We start from the raw sequence: 20652 nt of genomic DNA, 5'->3' as shown, positions 1-20652 counted from the left end.
AGTCGCTTAGTCGGCCGTGGTACGTTTTCTGCAGTGCTAGCGCCTTTTTTACGTCACCATAAGTAGCACCGTATATCTCGTAATCATTGCTGTAGAAATTAGGAACCTTGAACACGCAGCGAGCGCACGCATTTTTCGCGGCGCCCTTACCTTGGACAAAATTGCGTGCAGTGGGACATTGGACACTGACCTCTACACTTCCAGGTGAATGCGGTAGTCCCAGTTTGCGCAAGCCAGTGGTAAGATCATTGATGTCAATTCGACCATCTTCGTTGACGTCTAATTTTCTGAAAAGCTTCTCTAGTCGCTCCTCAACCTCTGTCGGCAGTTCAGGGTAGTAATGCGGTGGATGCTGCTGGGGTTGGCCGTTTTTTGGCGCGCCATTCGCTTGTAGTTTCATGTTTGTCGCTAGCACATGGCGCCTTTATCGAAGTTCCAGCCGGTCAACGAATGAATGAATGGATCCCACCTTGCGAGATGCGGGGACACGGCTGATTAGCTCGACACTGCGGCACACGCACGGCGCTTCAGACGACGGCAGTTTTGCTGTTGGCATTGGACTTCTTGAAACGCTTCGTAGGGCTGCATTAACATTTCCTGAAACTGCACGAGAAATGCATTTCAGAAAGGCTGGCTCACCACATTGCTACCGTCGGAACCCATGAAACGTCACGTTTCGTAGCCGACAAAACGTTAAGGGCCGAATGTCTGCTTGCCACGATTTCTTGCTTTCGCCGCTACGCCGAAGCTGTCGCTTGTGGCGCAGATTATTCCTTTACTATCAATATCATTCCAACGATTCCAACATAATCCATTTGTTTCGATTTTGAAAGTAAATGGCTGGTGTGATTTGTACAATAAAGTATCTTGCACGCTCTTTTGAAAACTAAACAAATTATAAAAAGAACAAAATATATCTATTACGCGCAATGAACGTTTTTTTAGAATCGGGACGCAAGTACGGGTTGTTTGCTTTTTGTCGTTAGCGTTTTCTCTTCACGCCATTTTTTCTCCTGGACCAGGCCCTATCTGGCGCCCAACTTCTGTCCTGACCGTGCCGCGCGGTGTTGTTTTGAACGTCTCGCTGTAAGTTTCAAAGTGATCATTTTTTCTTATGACATCAATAGCTATACCCGTAAGTTGTTGAAATCGGAGGTCTGTGACGATGTCACGTAAAAGTATATATAGCAAGGCAAAGGAACCGGCAGGCATTGCTTGTACAACACGCGCGTACGAGAGAAATTGTCTGCGGAATCTATTTGATTGCGCATCCATATATGCATGTCTCCCATTATACAAGGAGTAATGTTCTTTTGCAAATGGGGCATGGTGATGTAGTTGTGGAAGATACTTATTCGTAGGTGGTTTAAAGTTTCGGTTTTATTGCTGGATAGAGGTGCGCCACAGCGTTCAACCGGCAGAATTTTAATTCGGCTTTAGTGGCGTTTCTTTCTTTCCTTTCTTCTGACATCTCTGTTTTTTATTTAGGCTTTTGTAGCTGAAAGTGGTGCTGTTCACTGCAAGCGACATGTGTGCGCCTTTGCGTGCTCTCGTAATGAGTCACACGTGTGCTACGCGCTATTACAGCATATTGCCGAACCGATTCAATTTTGAGGGCGTTCTCTGTCTGTCAGCTCTTATTTAAAGTGCACGAATTATCAAAGAATTTGCAACTTCTATTTGTGTGTCAGTGCTTGCACAAAGCAAACTATTTTATGAGGCGTGGCGAGGTCTGTTTATGTTTGGTGCAGTCTATGATAGGAATTACTGTTCTTGTACTTTAGTTTAGATCAGTCCTTTTGCGAAACTACGTAACGCATCGGGTTCAAATACCGGAATGACGCCAACAGTAACACGTATAGCCACCACTAAAAAGTGCTGCGTACTTGTTCTAGAAATACCGAAGTATATATGTAGGAGGCCATGCTTCAGAGACTAATACGGTGTGTAATATGGCACAATTTTGTTACACGTAAACTCGGCAGCCTACTTTATTTTTTTTTGAATATTTATAAAATTGTATGCAAAGTTAAGGAACAATACATAATACAGACACAAAGTGTACTATGTTGAGTATTTTGCTTCAGAGTCGAGAATCTCCAGAGCAGCATGACATCGTTCAGCTTTTTCTTTAATGCCATAGCATGTGATCATTTAGACAAAGACTTATTCCTGTATAATTGTTCTGTCACACAGGCACTTTCGTGCATTCTTGTGTTGATGCAGGCAAAGAGCTTCTGCTTTCTTGGATCCTCTTTGAAAAGTTTCAGTGCACATGGAACTAATTAAGTACTAGAATTTGCCTGTATAACACTGGTATAAAATTGAAACTGAAAACCAAAAACCCATTACACTAAAGTTGCCACAGTGCTTGTGGTGAAATAGCTTACTCGCTAAATTAGTTTGCACAATTCACAATATATACATATGGCTCAATGGCATCTAAGTTTTGGTGAGTCAATAATGCTTACAGATGGAAAGGATAAAAACAAAGGTTACGGCGCTAAGCAGACGAGGACGAAATAAGACACAAACTACATATATGGGTGCCATATAAAGGTAAACGGCATAACGGTGAAGCTTCAGGGGCAGCGTTATCGTTGGCAGCTTTACCATTTGTGTCTCACTTGGTTCTCATCTGCTTAGCGCTGTAACCTTTGTGTTTGAGTCCTGAACAAACCAACTCAGTCACAAGTTTTGGAAATAACTAGCTGGAGTGGATACTACATCGCCACTATAATTATAGTGGCACAGAATGTATCTAAGGCAAATAATGTTGAAGCTCTTGAAGCAATTAGTAAAAAATTGTTCCATATGTACATACATTACTGTGATGCCTTCTGCTAGTGCTTCAGTGGCATGTGTGTTTTAATCATACATGAAAAAATTGGACCAAAAAAACCTTGTTTTATTGTATTACTGACATGACTGCCATGATTAATGAAAACATTGGGAAAGCAATTCAAATTTAGGGGGTGTGCTTGAGTTTTACAAGGCTACACAGTGATGCGAACAGCTGAAAACACTGGATTTAGTTTGAATGTTGAAAATTTTACCAAGTGAGTGATGTCTTTAGAACCAAACATTGGGATTCCTGGCACCCGGTGTGTCATGGCCAAGTTGGTGGCCCCTTCCTCTTGTGTTAAACAATGGACGGTAAGCAGTGACAGCTTTACCCAGTCTTGATAGTAGAATCAGGTTGTTTCACATGATCTGTTGTACAGTAGATTTCTGTTAGTTTGATTTTTCGGTTAATTCGATCCCGACTGAAGGTCCTTGCCAGCACCTGTGTATTTCAGTGTGTCTACCAACTGGGAAAGCCGAGAATTCTTGGGGATTTTGAATAGTCTGGAAATACTCTAGGAAAACTCGGGGAATTTATGCTTCCATCGGAGAAAGTTACCTTTCATTTTATTGAAAGGGAACGAAAGTCGCCCTATTGCTGGCTCGAGTAAAAGAGAGGAATCGTGTCAGGAATTCTCTTTTGTTGCCGTGTCGTCAGCTGGAGGAGTTGCCAGTGTACAGCCGACGGCTGATTTTTGGGAAATTCCCGATAATGCGGATGGCTTTGTGGCAGCACCACGTGCCCCACAGGCACCCTGCAATGAAGTTTGCCTGTACATGTCACGCCACCTAGCAGCGGCAGTGAGCACCCGTGAGTAGGTCCTCACTGCCATTTCAACTTTTCCCGTGGTGTGCTCAGGCCCGCCAGAAAGCCTGCATTTCCAATTTTCCAATGGCTACACCGCAGCCTCTTGGCAACTCCACTTTGAGAAGTGTGAACAAAAAGAACAAGCGCAGATACTGCTGCGTTAAGGATTGTCACAACCACGAACGAGATGTCAGAAAACCGGTGGAAGCAACCCGGCAGCTGAAGTGGATTGGTGCGGTACATGTAGCTCTTGTGAATTTCTATTAAATGAACTTAAGGCATAAATGCAAAAGGAAAGAAGAAAAAAAAGAACAGCAGTGGCATCCCTAAAAACACAAAGCGACAACTGCATAAAAACGCGTGAACTGATTCCCGCTGTTGTAAATTAGTTTAGATAGTTGTTTAGCTTGTCTCGCTCCAAAACAAATGCGCATTGGTCGTTACGTGTCAAATCTAGCTTCGTAAGCTTTCCGTGCTGGAGCTTTGTATGCACTGTGCTTTTTGTTGTGCACTAATGAGCCAACGTGCAGCTTCTTATTGCGACAAGCTCAAGATGCGACTGTTGGAACCGGGCTCATTCATACTGATGTTTTCTCGCGCTTAGAACAACAGAACTAAGGTAGGAAGGCACCACTCACACATCAAGTACTCGCAAATTAGCATTTCTCTCACGCACACTAGTGCACATGTGTTCAGTCTTCACATTGTTTAGTCGCAGCTGATTGCTCTCTATTATGTTTCAGCAGTGATGACCTCTCACATTCGAGCCCGAACGAGAATACCAGAATACAGTCGAGGAACTTTGTCAACGGAGAAAAAAGCACTTACCTGCCAATTCGCCAAAACCTCTACAATTGTGAGGTGCAAGGCATGCTCCAAGTAATGAAGCTACAAATGACAGTTGAAAAACATCCACGGCCATATTTGCTCACTTAGTGGCATAAAATAATGATTTGTCAACTTACTTTGAGTTCGATGTCGTAAGCACGCTTGCTTTGTTGTGACAAACACTTCGCGAACTGCGGTGGTTGCTTAGTGGCTATGGTGTTGGGCTGCTAAGCACGAGGTTGCAGAGTCGAATCCTGGCCACTGCGGCCACATTTCGATGGGGGCAAGATGCGAAAATGCCCGTGTACTTAGATTTAGGTCCACGTTAAAGGTCCCCAGGTGGTCCAAATTATTCCGGAGTTTCCCACTACAGCGTGCCTCATAATTGGATAGTGGTTCTGGCACCTAAAGGCTCATTCACACCGGCGACTGACAGTGGTCGTGTGACCAAGTTGGTCGCAAAGCAACCAGTGGCAAATGGTCGCTTTTCTTGAAAAGCGACCATTTTGGGCCAGTTGCTCGCTGCTCGATTTTTCAGTCGTGCGGCCGTGGTCGTAAACTGATAAACCAATCAGCGGCGCACCGGAAGTGATCTTTCATGTGTCTACATCCGGCCTGCTACCGCGTCGCGGCAAATTCCGCGTAGATTCCGAGAGTTCTCGCTGAGAACGATGATCTCCGGGATTGCGACTTGCGGAACGCACTCAGCCGGGCTTGCTGGTGTGAACATCGGTCGCGAGTCGCGAATGTTCGCATGACCTCCTGAAGTCGCCCGTGTGAAGGAGCCATAAAACCCCATAATTTAAGTTAAGCACTTCACTGCAATGTTCGTGCAGTTTACTTCTTCTTTGACATGATATACATGGTTGTAGTCGTAAATTTAACATCCTTTCTCAACCGTTCTGGGTCCAAGATGGGCCTCAATGTCTTTGGTTGCCTTAAAACGGCAGTTTAGAATGACCGACACGCTTCAAACGAGCTCCGCAAAGGCATGCCTCCGTAGCAGTGGCCGCCTCTGTGTTTTGCGGAACTGACACGGTGGTGCTGATGGCTGAGCCGATCGCTGCACCGCCTGACCATTGGAGGTAGCCCGTAGAGTCAATATATAAGAACGTCTGGAATTTTGGACGCAAGAACACTTCTCTGTCTGATTTTCCGGAGGTTTTGCTACGGCCGCAGCTCCGCGACAGCATTAATCAAAGCCAACACCGCCGTTTTGATTATCTCGCCGCCTCGAACCAGCACTCTCGCACGCAGAATCGCTGGCAGCCGTAGCCACCACTGCGGCAGCGCAAGGCTTAACTGCTTCGACGTTTCCTATTAAGGTTCTTTCCATTCGGTGCAGTGTTTTTCATTGAAAGAATTCGCTGCTGTCAGTAATGGCACCGAATCCGCCTCTGTAGACCTCGCGATTGGCTTCGAAGCTTAGAAAGCATGGTGCGTTGTGTAATGCCGGTTTTCGAAAGGCAGCTTTGGCTCAGCACAGCCATGTCATGCAGTGAAGCTTAACAAGCGTGGGAAGGGGCAATTGTCACGGGACGCAGTACGCATTCCATAATTATACATGCGTGCACCTGCCATCTTCTGTCGCAGTACGAGCACTGATATGCCTAATAGGTGCACTGGCAGGTCTTCAGAGCTTTTTCGGACTTGCCTGTGACGATTTGAGCTCTTAAGGGCAGTAAAAGACATGCATTCATTTTTTCGGACGTTTTCATCGCCCTGGGGAGTCCGAATAATCGGACGTTGTCTGTACAACTGACCAAGAGGATGCTTCAAACGCTTCGTAAGGCAAATGCGCAGTGGAAAGAGGACAAGAACAGAAATGACCGTCGCATTGAGGAATGATCGGGGAAGGAACTGTGCTGCCTCTTCTTTGAAGGAGCTTGAGCTCAAAAAGCAAAGTGTTGGCTTATGCAAAGATGCAGGTGACCCTTATCCAAACCAATATAGACTCTTGAAAGCAGTGAAACGCAAAACGGAGGCATTGTGCATGAACTGAGAGTATGTGAGGACAGTTGAGGTTGACTTTCCAGCTGCTGAGAAAATCTCACTTGTGACAAAGTTCGGACCTAATACCAATGATCAATGCTATCACTTAATAGAAATAGCTCATTTTCGCAAATATTTGCTTCTGTAAGCATTTCTTTTCATAATTGAATATGTTTGAAATTTCTGTGCATTTTACTATGCCCTCCTTTCAGTTAAACACTACTCCTTACTATTCAAACTGGATTAAGTATTTATTTTTATTTTTTAAAATGCCTACTTGAGAGTGACAGCATCGGGCGACGTGATGTCAGCCTGTCCTGACATAAAATAAAGTTTTGTGTCACTCAGGGAAAACCTGTAAAACTTGGAGAATTTGAAAATGTCAACTTGGTAGACTACCTGGTATTTCTACGATCCCAAACTTTCGTTATTTCGATCCTGAAACTGGCTTCACCGGATTATTTAAACTTGATCAGTCAGCATGCATGTGCCTGCCTGACCACTATGGTGACCCCAATATCATGCCCTTTAGTGGCAGTGTCTGTCTCACAGAGCTTAGGGCACAGTGAGTGCATTGAACATGTCAACTTTTCTGTGGAAAATGCCTGTTTTCGGTCTCACTATGAAGATTTCGAAGCAGGAGCCATAGCTTACAATGTCTGATTTTAGTATTCACCCAATTATACCACACGCGTTTCTCTCAAGAAAATTGGGCTGGACATTGCCTGCATGGTGCAGTTGGGTACGAAACCAAAACTGCCTTGACAGTGTGTTTGCTTTACAGATTAATGTGGATATATTGCAGTCTAGCAGACTTCTAATACGGGTGTCACACGTCGCACTTTCGATCGCAATCAAGCCCGATCCGGATCGAATTTCTCGGTCACGATTGGTTTCATTGCGCAAGCTACAAAAAAAAAAGAAAGTGGTCGTGTGACACCATTATAAAAGAGACTGTGCAGTGGTGAAGCTGACTTTAGAAAACTGGCTGCCATTGTGCAACGTGTTAGATTCTTGTCCATTTTTCTTGCTAAAAATTGGGTGCGCATTAGATTTCTACTTTGTTTAGGAACTTTAATGTAATTACTATGGTAGTTTTCTACTTTGGACACAGAGAAATTGGGTGTGCATTTAATCTGGGAGCCTGTTAGGATCAGGCAAATACTGCCAAATGAATCAGCAGTGTTTGGCAATTCTTCTGCATCTTGTTTAAGTCGACCCACTGAATAATTCAATCAATTTTGTCGGTCCAATCAGGTTAGAACAGGGTGTCTACCAATCGGGAAAACCGGGAATTCTCAGGGATGTTGAATAGTCTGGAAATGCTCAGGGCAAACTCAGGGAATTCGTGCTTCCATTAGCAAAAATGATCCAATTTTATTGAAATGAACGAAAGTCGCGGTAATGGTGGCTCGAGTAACAGAAAGGAATCGTAACGAATTGTTTTTAACGCCATGTCATCAGCTGGAGTTGCCAGTGTGCAGTAAACGAACGACTTTCCGGGCGCCCGATAATTCGGACTACTTCGCGGCACCACCATGTACCCCATAGAGTCAGTGTTTAAGAACTTCTGAAATTTCGGGCACAAGAACCCTTTGCAGACGAATTTTCCGGACTTTTTGTCGTGACCGCAGGTCCGAAACGGCAATCAAAGCCACCACCGGCGCTGTCGCAGGCAGACCCTCTGGCAGCCGTAGCCAACATAGTGGCAACGCTAGGCCTAGCAATGGCACCGACTCCACCTTTGTGGTCGTCGCGATTGGCTTCGAAGCTAGGAAAGCACGACGTGTTGCATAATGTTGGTTCCCAAAAGTCAGCTTCGCCTCAATGCAGAAATATTGCGCGGTGAAACTTAACAAGTGTGGGAAGGGGCAATTGTCACGTGACGCAGTATGTATTCAATGAAAGCAGCATTCCAGGCAAGTTGGTAATCCATTACTCAAGCATTATTGCGCAATAAAAAAGACACTGATGTAAGAGAAGAACACACACCAAGCGCAAGCTTTCAACTGCGGAGTTGAAAGCTTGCGCTTGATGTGGTGTTCTCTTACATCCGTGTCTTTTTTGTTGCGCAGTAATACTTGAGTATGTATTCCTTAATTATACGCGCGTGCACTCGCCGTCTCCTGTCACAGTACGAGCACTCATATGCCTAATAAGTGTACTGGTAGGCCTTCAGAGCTTTTTCAGATGTGTCTGGGGCGATTTGAGCCCTTAAGGGCGTTAAAAGACATCCATTCATTTTTTCAAACTGACTGACTTTTGGGACGTTTTCGCGGCCCCTAGGGAGTCTGAAAAATCGGACGTTGACTGAGGACGCTTCAAATGGTATGTGGGGCGAATGCGCTGCGGAAGGATGACGACAACAGAAAGGTCCTACGCATTGAGAAATACAGAAAAATGGAAGCGTGCCGCTTCTTCTTTGAAGGAGCTTGAGCTCAAGGAACAAAGTGTTGGCTGACATCGAGATGCAGGTGTCCCCCATATAAACCAAAATAAACTCTTCAAAGCAGTGAAACGCAACACTGAGGTGTTGTGCAGTGGCTGAGAGTATATCAGGACAGTTGAGGTTGGCAAATACCAGCTGTTGAGAGACAACCTCACTTGTGACAAAGTTCGGGCCTCATACCATTGAGCTTGCTATCAGTTGACAAGAAATAGCTCATATTCTAAAAGATTTGCTTCTGTAGGCATCTCCTTTTTATTCGTATTTGAGACTGTTCAACTTGATTTGCAATGGGTCTTACCATTTTTTTCGGATATATTTTATTCGCTGTGCATTTTACTAACCTCTCGCTTCTTTTTTTTTTTTAATTAATAAAATAAGCACTACTCCTTACAATTCAAACTGGATTAAGTCACTATTCGGACATGACTAACCCTTTGAGGGTCGATTTTTTTCGCCATATGCGACTGCCCAGGGTAGATTTTCTTTATTGGAGATTTCAATTCTTAGGGACTTATTTCGAAAAAAATTTACCACAATTCTTCTAGGGTGACTGTAAAGTGAGAAAAAAATATTTTGCGATGGTATATATGTACTCTTCATGAATAACAACAATAAAAATGGAAATAAACTTATAATTAAATATTTGATGCATTTTTATACACATAGTTCAAGGCCTTGAAAATGCGCAGACGAGAATATTTCGCAAGACTCAAATGTTCCTGCTCTTACACAAATATCTAATATGTACATCCATAGCGTAATCGAACTGTGTAGGTGCGCGCACTCAAGAAAACTGTGTAGTTCTGTGCCCGTCAAAAAAGCACAACATGTGACAAACTTCCGCTAATCTTCATCTTATCGCCAACCAGGAACAATTAGTTTTCGCGAGTGTCAAAAAAAAAAAAAAAAAGGAACGGAAACGCATGCACGGCGGCATCCTTCCTGTGCGCACCCCTGTGAGCACTAAACGAGCGACAAATAGGCGGTCGCCCTTTGAGCGATTAGTAAGGAGATAGCCATCAGTTTTGCAAGCGCAAGACACCGAAACCGCCCGCGAAAACAAAATCCGAACCACCATCTTTCCGCATGCGCGCCAATGTGCGAGTGGTAGTATATAGACGCGCAGGAGCGAACTAGCGCTAAAACAAACCATGCAACGAAAACAGAGAGGGAGGTGTGCGAAAAAAATTCCCTGCATTCCCACATAGTGGCAGCACATGACAGTAAAGAAAAAGTTAGGAAATTGGCGTGCTTTTTAAACGTACAGACAGCGCTGTAAATATACAGCATCGACCATTTTTGGACTTGTTTGCGGCGCCGTTATATTTACGTCATTGACCCTCAAAGGGTTAAGTATTTTAAACATTTTTTTAACATGCTTACTAGGGAGTGACAGCATCGGGTGACATGGTGTCAGCCCATCTTGTCATAATTCAAAGTTCTTTGTCACTCAGGAAAAACCTGGAAAACTCAGGAAATTTGGAAACGTCAACTTGGTAGACACCCTGTTGAATTAATCGAAGTCGACTGTAGTATGGTATTGCTGGATGGTATTACCTCTGAAGAAGTCCTACTGAGACCAACCTCTGTGAAAAGCTGTTACTCAAGCTGTGGCACATTCAAAGCATGCAGAACAGCAACAGTCATTTCCAGGGGGATCTCTGTGCTATACGTTATAAAAATATAACAATATTGTTATAAAAAATAACAATAGTGCAGTGGCTATGGCAGCTAATCGATCTTGGACAAGTTATCTCGCATGCACATCAATGCAGTGTGGTGTTTTCTGGCCACAGAAAAATTGATGGCACCAGTGTTCTGCGCTGCTCATCCTTTTGCACTGGAGGTGTGCACAGGGAGTAAACTGCAGTGATATTATGTTGTAGAATATGCGAACACTGCATGTAAGTTTCATTTTGAGGCTACCACCACCACCATAACAAGAAAAATTGCATCGCCAGGAGATACGAGTAAACTCTGTTCAACTCAACTGAAAGTGGCCGACACTAGCATCACTGTATGACGTGGTGCCCAAGGAGGCAGGACATAGCCATGATTGGAAGGAACAAAACTATAAGGGGAATGCTGCACCTTGAGAGGGGGGTAATGTTTAAGCACTTTTAACCAATTTAATATAGTGTCCTAGCATAAAATATTTTTAAGAAAGTATTCCATGAAATATATTCTCGATGTGCAATACCATTCAGTATAAGTCATTTCAGGCACCCTTTAAGGTAGTTAAAGTAATGATTAATGGTATCAGCTAAAGAATGATCTTATTCGTAATTTTTGTACAAACTGACACCTGCCTTTGGGCAGCATGAATTAGCATTTTGTCTCTGATCCCCCATCTTCAATAATAGGGCACAGTCATTACTAAAACACTTGGTGTAGCTAGGGTTGTAGCTTTTGTTGGCGTTATCGTGGGGATTGGCACTTGGTGTGCCATGTGCAAAGGAGAATGGAAAATAAAATGTAATATTACAAAATCTGACCCAGATTGTTTTTGTTTGTAATACTATTAGTTGTATTTGTTTGGTTATACAGTGTTTATATGCAGGATGTTTCATGTAACTGGAGCCAAACTTTAAAAATATGCAAATGCCACGTAGCTTGACTGAACCAGGGTAATGTTTGCTGTGCTTGGAGATACTCTGATAATTTTTCTGCATTCCATCTAATTAGTCTTAATTAATCAATCAATCAACTTCTCAATTATTATGATTGGATGAAAAGTGTCAATAAAAAAAATTGTGCATCAACATGAAAAACTTCCAATACAGCTTTCTGTTGCTCAGTACGTGCTACATAAAAGTGTTTTTCTGAGTGTGAAAGAAGCCCACGAATACACACAAAATCCCTTGAGCGGCCAGTCTTGATAAGGTCCACAGAAGATAGGGCCCACAGCAGCGAGGCGAATTGACCTTCGTGCTGCCTCTCACTTTAACATGAAGACAGTGCACATGAAGCTATCAGTACTTGGTGCACTCTGTCCCCATTGCAGATCGCTTTCAATATAGGGTCCTCGCAGCTGCGCCATACGCAGCCACCACTGGAGTACGGTTGGTCATGGTTGGTAATGGTTCGGCGTTGATGGATAAGGCACTAAAGAGTGATAACGGCTTATAATGATGGAACTATTATCAGCACACCTGGCGCTGCAACCTGCAGTAGTTTGCTTGCATCATCAATTCACCTTGTGTTGCCATCCGCCTCCAGCAGTTCATGTCACCCGGCACTGTTGTTTATACTGGTTGGATCAAGTTTCATAACATTGATAATGACACTGGGCTGTGTGAGGATGAGAAAGTGACACAATGCTTACGCGTACTTAGACAACTCCCAGAGGAGTTTCTCCGTGCATTTTTGAAGTTTAGCCCAAGTTAAGTGAAACGTCCTGTATAGAAAGAAGGCTTGATGTTAAAAAAAAAATGGCTTTAGTTTCAGGTTGCCTTTACAAGATATAATATCTTTTTAAGTCCTTTCAAATATACTGAAAATAATCATACCTAATTTCATTCCACATGTGCTGAGAAGCATAGGTGGGAACATTCATTGTGACTTGACACTTAATGCAGAAATTGCACAAAAACTTCAAAACCAATAGTGCAAAATAATTAAATTTTTAGTGGATGTGAAAAGACAGTCAGCTTTTCTTTTCCATTTTGCTGGAATGTATAACTCATAGAGGCTACATTGAAGAAAAGTATGGTCTTTAGTGCTCTGGATGAATTGCAGTGGTGAGCAGAGGCACTTCTGTATATTGGCATATATTTTAACATGAATAATATGCAATATGTTAGAGCATAGTTTAACATGAAAAGCTCGAAAGACAAAATTGGCACAGCTGAATTTTCTTTTGTCAGAGGTGATTTTCTTTTGCTTCTTTGTCCTTTGTACTCACCCTAAGTAGTTTTACATGCAATAAGCCGTTATAAGTAATGTTACAAAAAAAGCTAAGACAATAACGCGCATAATTGACGCAGGAGCTGTTTCATGCTGTGTTAATGCTCTATGGTTTTGTAGATTTCTTGATGTTTAAAGGATTTTTCTTTTTGTACTCCTGCTTGCAGGTGCAGTCAAGTACTTTCATCATGATATTTTATTGTGAGTATTTGTGGTGCCACAAAGCACATTTCTTTCTTTACTAGCATGCTTGTTACAGAAGAAAAAAAAGTTACTGAAGTGACTATGTTCTTGCTGTTTCAGAGTTATGTCGTTGAGCAGTTCATGTTACTACACAAAAAAAAAGGCCGTTATTGTGTTAAATGGGCTGCAATGATAAACTAATACGCACAGGTTTACGGAACACAGCAACAAAGGTCTGAAATTAACCAAATTATCACTGGTGCAAAATATTTTCCTCTGTAATGATCCACTAGGCTGGCGATGTGAAACTGCATGTCCTGCCTGTTGTGGTTGGCAGTGGTTGGACAAGGGATCTTTCAGGCTTGAGCCAATGTTTCGACAAAGGAGGATGACTGACAATCTCCTTGTGAAAACCTTAACTCCAGTCTGACACATTTTTTTGTTTAGACCTCTGTTGATAACTTTGTGATCCTGTGAACTTCCATCTTGTTTGGATGAACCTTGCAGGAGTAGTACATAGCACAAATGAGGCCGCTCATCCCACTGCCTCTTTCGAAATGGCACAGGCATAGGTTGCTTTGTAAATTTTGCTATTTGAACATAAGGATTTTCTAAGACTGGGACATATTACTTGCCTTTTAGTAGAGGCTAGAGCTCATAATTATGAGTGGACATTGTATTCTATCTGTCCTTCACAAGAAACTGCTTTCTTTGGGTTTTGACTTCTCCTGTGCCCTGTCATATAATAGGGCTGCTATTAGGCAGGGCCATTTTTCATGTGGCTCTTAGCACTTTATTTTTTGCTTCTTTCAAATTCAATATTATAATTGCATAATTCCAAAACGTAGAAAAACACTTTGCGTTCTAAAGTTGAGTTATTGTGCGTGGAAGGGTCATAAGATGCAGAATGTTAAAGAAAGGCAAACAATTAACGACCAAGCACTGCTAAAACATACATTTGAGTATAAAGACGTTGCAAAAGGCTAGTTCATCAGGCAATGTTTGTTGTGGCAAAAAAAACATCAATTTATGACAAAAGCAATAAAAAGAATGGCAACACAAGAGAGAGAAATACACATGACAGGTGCTGAACTAACAATTGACTGTTTTATGGTGCACAGGAAAGAATAAATACAAACATTCCACCTGCGTGTGCACCCTCACGCTATTGGTATGTGCCACATCTTTCTGGGAGGCCGATTTCACAGTTGTGCAGGTTGATAGATGGGATGTAAATGCAATGTTCATGATTTTTCTTTATGTGGAGAGCTTCAATGGTTTCACATGCTTTTTGATCCACGTGCCTGAAGGTGACGTGCTTTAAAAAAAATGGTTTACACACACATGAACGACAATGTGCTGACAGATGTGATGAACGTGTGCCCTTTTAAATTTTTGTTGTGCTGGCTTAACTTTTTGTTAAAGCAGGTGCCAGTTTGTTAAGGCAGGTGCCAGTCTTTCCAATGTACATTGTTCCACAAAACAAGGCAAATAAACATGTTGCGCAACCGTAGATTAACAAATCACAGCACCCCCTCTCTCCCTGATGTATCGCACGCGACAGGAGGCGGCGCGCTTCCTCCCCGCTTTCTCCTTTGCGCACATAAGACTGAGCCATCATCGTCGGCTCACCTGGCTCACCCATGCCCCCCCCCCCCCCCCCCCACGCTTTTACTCAGCATGTGGCGCTGTCACGACATTGTCGCCTTTGGACTTTATACTGAACATAAGGGCGACGGTGATGGCAGGAATGTGCGTTGAGTGTCCATATAATTGCTATTGCAATAGTAATATAGTAAGAGTATCCGGCAACTGAAGCATCCCGTGGCTTATTACTTTCCACATGAGAAGTAACAAAATCGAACTTTCGCCATGCGATAATTTGCAGCACCGCAAAAATGTCTTTTTTTTTTTCTTTTGTGGACCGGAGGCACGGAAATAAAAACGCAAAGGAAAGCATGTTGGCCACAATGGAATGCCTACTTTGGGCACCTAATGTGGCTACCAAAGGAATATCGAAGAAAACGTGAGACGCTTTGTCCACAGAGAACCGTACGCATACTGCTCGGTATTCTACACCGGCGAGACAAGACTTTCCGGAGAAGTTGCACACAAGCGAGCGCTTTGTAATCCGTCGAGTCCCCACAGTGATGGCGGCGAGCGACCATTGTTCCCTTTTCTCGTCTGCTAGTCAGAAAGCGTCCAAAACTCTGCCAGGCGAAAATCCACTCGGCCAAAGAAAAACGATCGTGCACCGAAGTGCGCCGCTTGGTGGTCGAGGCAACACGAGAAAAGCGCATGCGCCCTTGGCTGGCTCCAGCAGCCCACGGGTAGCGAGAACAAAAAATTTGAAGACGCTCAATTGTGCCCTCGCGAAAATAAGTCAAAGTAGAAAAATGAGTAAGCACGCAGTTGCCTTTGCTGGTTTTAGTGTCTTGACATAGATGCTTTGGCGCAAGTGAAAAAAAATGTTGATATTCTTTTCTGTGACATGACGGCAAAAATGAACCACCACAACGCTTCGTCTCGTAGGGCCTTGCTGCGTGCTTTGTCAACTTGTCTGATAGGGTTGATTTGGCTTATCTAGTTGTATGGTCAGATCGATGACTTTGGAAAAGTCGGTACACCTTTGGCATCAAATGTTTATAACAACATTATACCCAAAAAGTTCTGGAATTGAAAATCTAAAGCACGACTTTGCAAATGTCAATGCACCTTTCGCATCAAAAGTTGATGAGAACTTCATACCCATAAAGTTTCGAAATTGAAATTCATGCGCCCCGTAGATTCTGTGGCCTCCGCGAGATGCCACGACGAGCCGCTCGCCATCAAAACGCGCTTGAAACTTTGTGCTTGGATGGGGCTGCTTGTGTTATGTGACCCCCGGTGCATGGGCATTGCTGCGAAATCCAGCCCGGTTTTGCAATGTTTGCGCTGAAATGTCTTTTTGAGCGTGAAAAAGACATTCTAGACAAAATCCGGTATGATTCCTGTTGCCGGGGGCTTTTGGTCGACGGTGCATGACAGCACGAAAAGGTATCGGGGGAGGGGGGGAAGGGGCTGAAGCCCCATAAGCGCCCCCCCCCCTGGCTACGCCCGTGGCGCAGACTGACTGTATGCATTCTTTCCTGTGTGCAATAAACCAGTCAGTTGTTAGTTCAGTGTCTGTCCTGTATACTTCTCTGTCTTCTGTTGCTGCTTTTTTTCCCCTGCTGCTTTTGGCATAAAGATCAACCAACTTGGCCAGTTTTGCATTTTATTGCAATTTATGACACTCCTTTCCTATGCTGTTGCATTCCAATGCAGGTTTGTACAAGGTACTCAGAAAATGTACAGTAGAATCTCATTACAATGAACTTCACGGGACCGCCGAATTTAATTTGTTAATTTGAATTATTGTACTGAAAAACCAATATTTTCATGTCACTAATGTAACACAAGGAAAATTACATACCTTTGTAGCAGATGCGCGTGTTCGTACGTAAATAATAAACAAAAACGCTGGGCACAGTTTAACTACAATTTATTGCTTGAAGAAGTCTGTAATCTTCTTCTGGTAAGTAGACAGCAAGCGCTGCAGGATGAACGCCTCCACATCCTCGACCTTCCTCTGAACGTCATCGGGGACATCTTTACAGCGCCTGAGGAATGATCGCGCCTTTTCTAGAAAAACTAAAACATCCGAGCTGGAAACAGTCTCTTCCTCTTCCTGTGTTGATCCAGTGTTGACATCGTCTTTGTCACTACTGCGATCTTCTTGCTTACGCACTTTATTCACAATATTTTGGTTGGTGAGCTCCGCGGATGTAGCCGCTGCGCTGTTGCTGTCAATGTAATCATCGAAGGTCACCGCGGTGTCGACTGGGAGCTTCTCGGTAAGCTCATTCCACAGTTCTGAGTGGAGCTCCTCTGTGTCCTTGCAGTCTTGTGGCGTAGGTGAAGTCTTTAAAAGGTCTGCCTTTCACCAGCAGTTGCTGATCGTGCTTGCCTTCACGTTCCACCACGACCCTGTAAGCATTTCTGCAGCTTGACGGATGTTTACCTGTGTGGGCAGCTTCAGTGGAATAGTGATCATGAGGCACTTCACAAGACACTTCCAAAATTCGGCCTTCACACATCTGATGATACTCTGGTCCAAAGGTTGGAGCAAGGAAGTACAATTTGGGGGCATAAATTCAAGTTGCACATTGCTCAATTGCACGTTCACGGTATGCGCCGAGCAATTGTCAAGGATGAGGAGAATTTTTCTGGCTTTTTCAGGATGTTTAACAACCGGGAAAACTGGGAGTTATTCGGGATTCTCGATATGTCTCGAAAACTCGGGGAATTGTCAGGGAAATTACAAAAAACGTGGCAAATCAGGGAATGTGGCTGCTGAGATTGACAAAGCGATAAATACGATCTACGGCTGAATCTCGGAGGCCGCGTTCAGCAGCACCGTTGCTGCACGCAGTGTCCTAAACCGGCACGAATACCGCGAAGATCTCTGAGGCAGTGTGCAACAACGGCGCTGCTACACACGGCCTCCGAGATTGAGCCGTAGATCCCCGACTCCATCGTAGCTCTCGGCAGTTTAATTGCCACTAAGTGGCGCCAGGAATTAGCAGCAACAGTCTAAGAGGCAACTGTCATCATTGGATGAGTATCGTCATGTCTCCATTCTGTGGTAATATGCGACATGCTTGTGAGTGCATTTGTGTATGTTGTGCTTTGTTCATGGCTGGGACATTTTGATAGTTTTGTTTTGCGGTGAGGCTGCTTTTGAAGACACTCGAAATCAGAGATGTCACAGTCAACGAAGTGCTCGTTCCATGCTGACTTGACCAACGCGAACATATCCGACTTCGCGAGCTGGATTACACCTATGCCCAACAATGTATATACTAGCGCACAATGAGCAGTGTGTTGCAAGACGTTTCGCTTGAGCAACATGGGAAAAACTGCAGTGTCAGCCACGCTGCAAGTATAAAGCATAAGAACAGCTTGAAGGCGCTGGAAAGTGGCTCCCAGACACGTGTATTCTCATTCTTCAAACCAAGCAGTGCAGCCCTGTCAACCGTGATGACCGTCGATGAACGGGCGAAGAGAGCAGACCCCTCATCGATGCCTCCTGCTACATCAACTCCTGCACAGATCACGGTATGTGGTTTTCTATTGAAATATGTTGCAAAAGCTGAGATCATATGGTTCATGAATGCTGTGATGACTCACGCATCCCTCTGTTCCGTGGCATCATAGGCGGCGCTCTTCTCGTTGGTGCTCCAGTCTTGTGAAATTGTGAAGAAAATGCAATTAGGAAAAGACAAAGACGAATATACTATCTGTCATGACATCGCGCCATTCTTCCGAAAAAAGCTGCTATCAGCTCTTGCTGAAGTATCATACATAGCTATAGCATTCAATGAATCACTAAAAAAAGTAGCGCAGAAAGAACAAATGGATGTGCTGGTCAGGTACTACAATTTGGCTGACGCTACTGTAAAAACTCGATACCTGACTTCATGTTTTCTCGGCCACACCTGTTCTGAAGACCTGACACTTGCTTTCAAGAAAGCCACCGAGGACATAAAGCACAAGATATTGCAAGTGTCAGTGGATGGACCAAATGTAAACTTCAAGTTTCTTAGATCCCTTAAGGAAGAACTCAATTTTTATGACGGTCGACAAATCCTGAAAATTGGAAGCTGTGGCCTGCATGTGGTTCATGGTGCCTTCAAAACAGGCCATGCAGCAACTGGCTGGAATTTGGTAGTATTTCTGCAGAGTATTTATAACCTTTTCAAGTGTGTTCCAGCGCGCTGTGCTGATTACATTCGCGTCACAGCAAACACATTGTTTCCGCTCAAATTCTGTGCGGTTCGATGGCTTGAAAGCAGCATGGTGGTTTCAAGAGCTCTTCAAGTACTGCCACACTTAATAAAATATGTGGAGTGTTCAGCTAACGACAAGAACAAGCCAAAGTACACCAGCTACACCACAGTTGAGACGCTAGCAGCTGACACGATGCTGCCGGCGAAACTGGCTTTCATGCTATCACTTGCTGAGGAATTGAAGCCATTCCTGACCGAATTTCAAACGGACAAACCAATGGTCCCATTCATTGCCGCAGCATTGGAAGCTGTCTTACGATTGCTGTTAAGAAGGATCATTGAACAAGAAATTTTGTGCGCTGCTGACACACCGTTCAAGTTACTTAAAATAGATTTGCAGAAGCCTGAGAACATCAGTTTTGCCAATACTTTTGATCTTGTTTTTGCTGCCAAGAGTGAACTTCGGAAAGCTGCAAAACCATCTCGACTTGCATTGCTTACTTTCAAGAAGGAGTCCATTTCTTTTTTGAAGGTGTGCTCGCAGAAGATTATGGAAAGGTCGCCTCTAAAATACAGGCTAACAACAGGAGTGAGTTGCTTGGATCTGGTCTGCACCTTGTCAGTGGAGGTTGGCAAAAAACGACTAGCGATTGCGCTGGAAATACTCACACAGCACAAGTGGCTGCCCGGCTTAGAAACAGAACGGGCGCACCGATCCTATGTGCAAGTCTGTTCGCTGAGCTCTGCACAGCTACTTCTGAAGAACTTTGATAGGACGGCACAGGGGACTGGTGGACACCTTGCGGTTTGAGCTGTGCTCACGGAACCTTAAGGAGTTGCTTATCTTTGTCAAGATCATCCTCACCATGTCCCATGGCAATGCTGCTGTCGAAATAGGTTTTTCTGTAAATAAAGAATGCCTCATAGAGAACCTGAACGAAGAATCCGATTGCGCAGAGAATAGCGTATGATGGAGTTTCAGCAGCAGGTGGTGTAGCCAGTGTTGACATTACAGACAGTATGGTGGAAATGGTGCATGGCGCAAGTATTCGGTGGAAGGAGGAGCTCAAGAAAAAGAAGCAAGACAGGCTGGATGCATCTGAGGCTGAACGAAACAGGAAAAGGCCGGCCACCCGCATCAAGGAACTCCAACAAAAGAAGCAAAGGCTCATTACTGAAGCACAGAATGAGGCTTCTCTTCTCCAGCAGGAAATTGACGCTTTAAAGTGAATAAATGTGCTTGTACTCTCGCTTTGACGCTGCAATAAACTGTTTTGTGAGTGGAGTCATCTATGTGAATTGTGCCTCTGTTCGACTCTCAGACCTTCTCTTTTAAAGTTCAGGGAATTTTTATTGGCATCATCAGGGAAAACCTGGAAAATTCAGGGCATATCTATTAAGTAATTTTGTAGACACCATGTTTCTTCTTCTTTGTTTCGTCGAGCTGCAGCAGCCACTGAGTGCACAATTCTCGTGTCATCCACATTTTTTTGTTGGCTCTGTAGTCGCAAGGCAACGAGACGTTTTTCAAGCAGCGCGGCTTAGCAGACTTGTCAATAACTAGCAGCTTCAGTTTTTCCGTGCCCGCGGAGTTGCAGCAGAACAGAACTGATACGCGGAGACGTGATTTCTTTCCGCCCTTGCACCTGTCACCTTTGAAGTTCATTGTTTTATTAGGCAACAACTGATAAAAGAACGCCGTTTCGTCGCCGTTGAAAACGTCGTCTGGAGAGAAAGACTCGATCTCTTGAAAGCGCTCGTTCCACCAGTCAACCGCACTCTCGGCATCTGCTGCCTTTTCTTCGCCACAAGCAACCTGCCACGCAATGCCA

The 20652-nt window shown here is 44.0% G+C and overlaps 2 protein-coding genes and 1 pseudogene across 9 annotated transcripts in view; 2 read left to right on the top strand and 1 right to left on the bottom strand.

Annotated features, from left to right (window-relative positions):
• The window catches only part of LOC142589820 (mitochondrial adenyl nucleotide antiporter SLC25A23-like), an 88978-nt gene extending 88219 nt beyond the window's left edge, over positions 1 to 759 (bottom strand). For 3 of the 8 annotated variants that reach the window (XR_012829981.1, XR_012829979.1, XR_012829982.1), the window contains exon 1: positions 191 to 759. Coding sequence is in view for 4 of the 8 variants with exons in the window: in XM_075701414.1 (XP_075557529.1) it covers positions 191 to 400 (210 nt within the window). In the remaining 4 variants the exon portion in view is untranslated. Of the gene's footprint in view, positions 1 to 150 lie in introns of all 8 variants that reach the window. The other 5 variants (XM_075701407.1, XM_075701424.1, XM_075701433.1 and 2 more) reach the window with 3 other exon arrangements.
• Positions 760 to 945: 186 nt separating this feature from the next.
• LOC142589817 (uncharacterized) overlaps positions 946 to 20652 on the top strand; it is a 228045-nt gene continuing 208338 nt past the window's right edge. The window contains exons 1-2 of the mRNA XM_075701397.1: positions 946 to 1086; positions 12995 to 13028. Of these exons, the coding sequence (XP_075557512.1) occupies positions 13016 to 13028 (13 nt within the window). The 5' untranslated portion in view covers positions 946 to 1086; positions 12995 to 13015. The remainder of the gene's footprint in view (positions 1087 to 12994; positions 13029 to 20652) is intronic.
• On the top strand, positions 17904 to 19631 carry LOC142574402 (uncharacterized; annotated as a pseudogene).

Source organism: Dermacentor variabilis, chromosome 1, assembly GCF_050947875.1.
Source record: "Dermacentor variabilis isolate Ectoservices chromosome 1, ASM5094787v1, whole genome shotgun sequence".
In the NCBI taxonomy this organism is placed as follows: domain Eukaryota; kingdom Metazoa; phylum Arthropoda; class Arachnida; order Ixodida; family Ixodidae; genus Dermacentor; species Dermacentor variabilis.
Note: the sequence above shows the minus strand (reverse complement) of the source record. Positions and strands in the feature narration are given on the sequence as shown.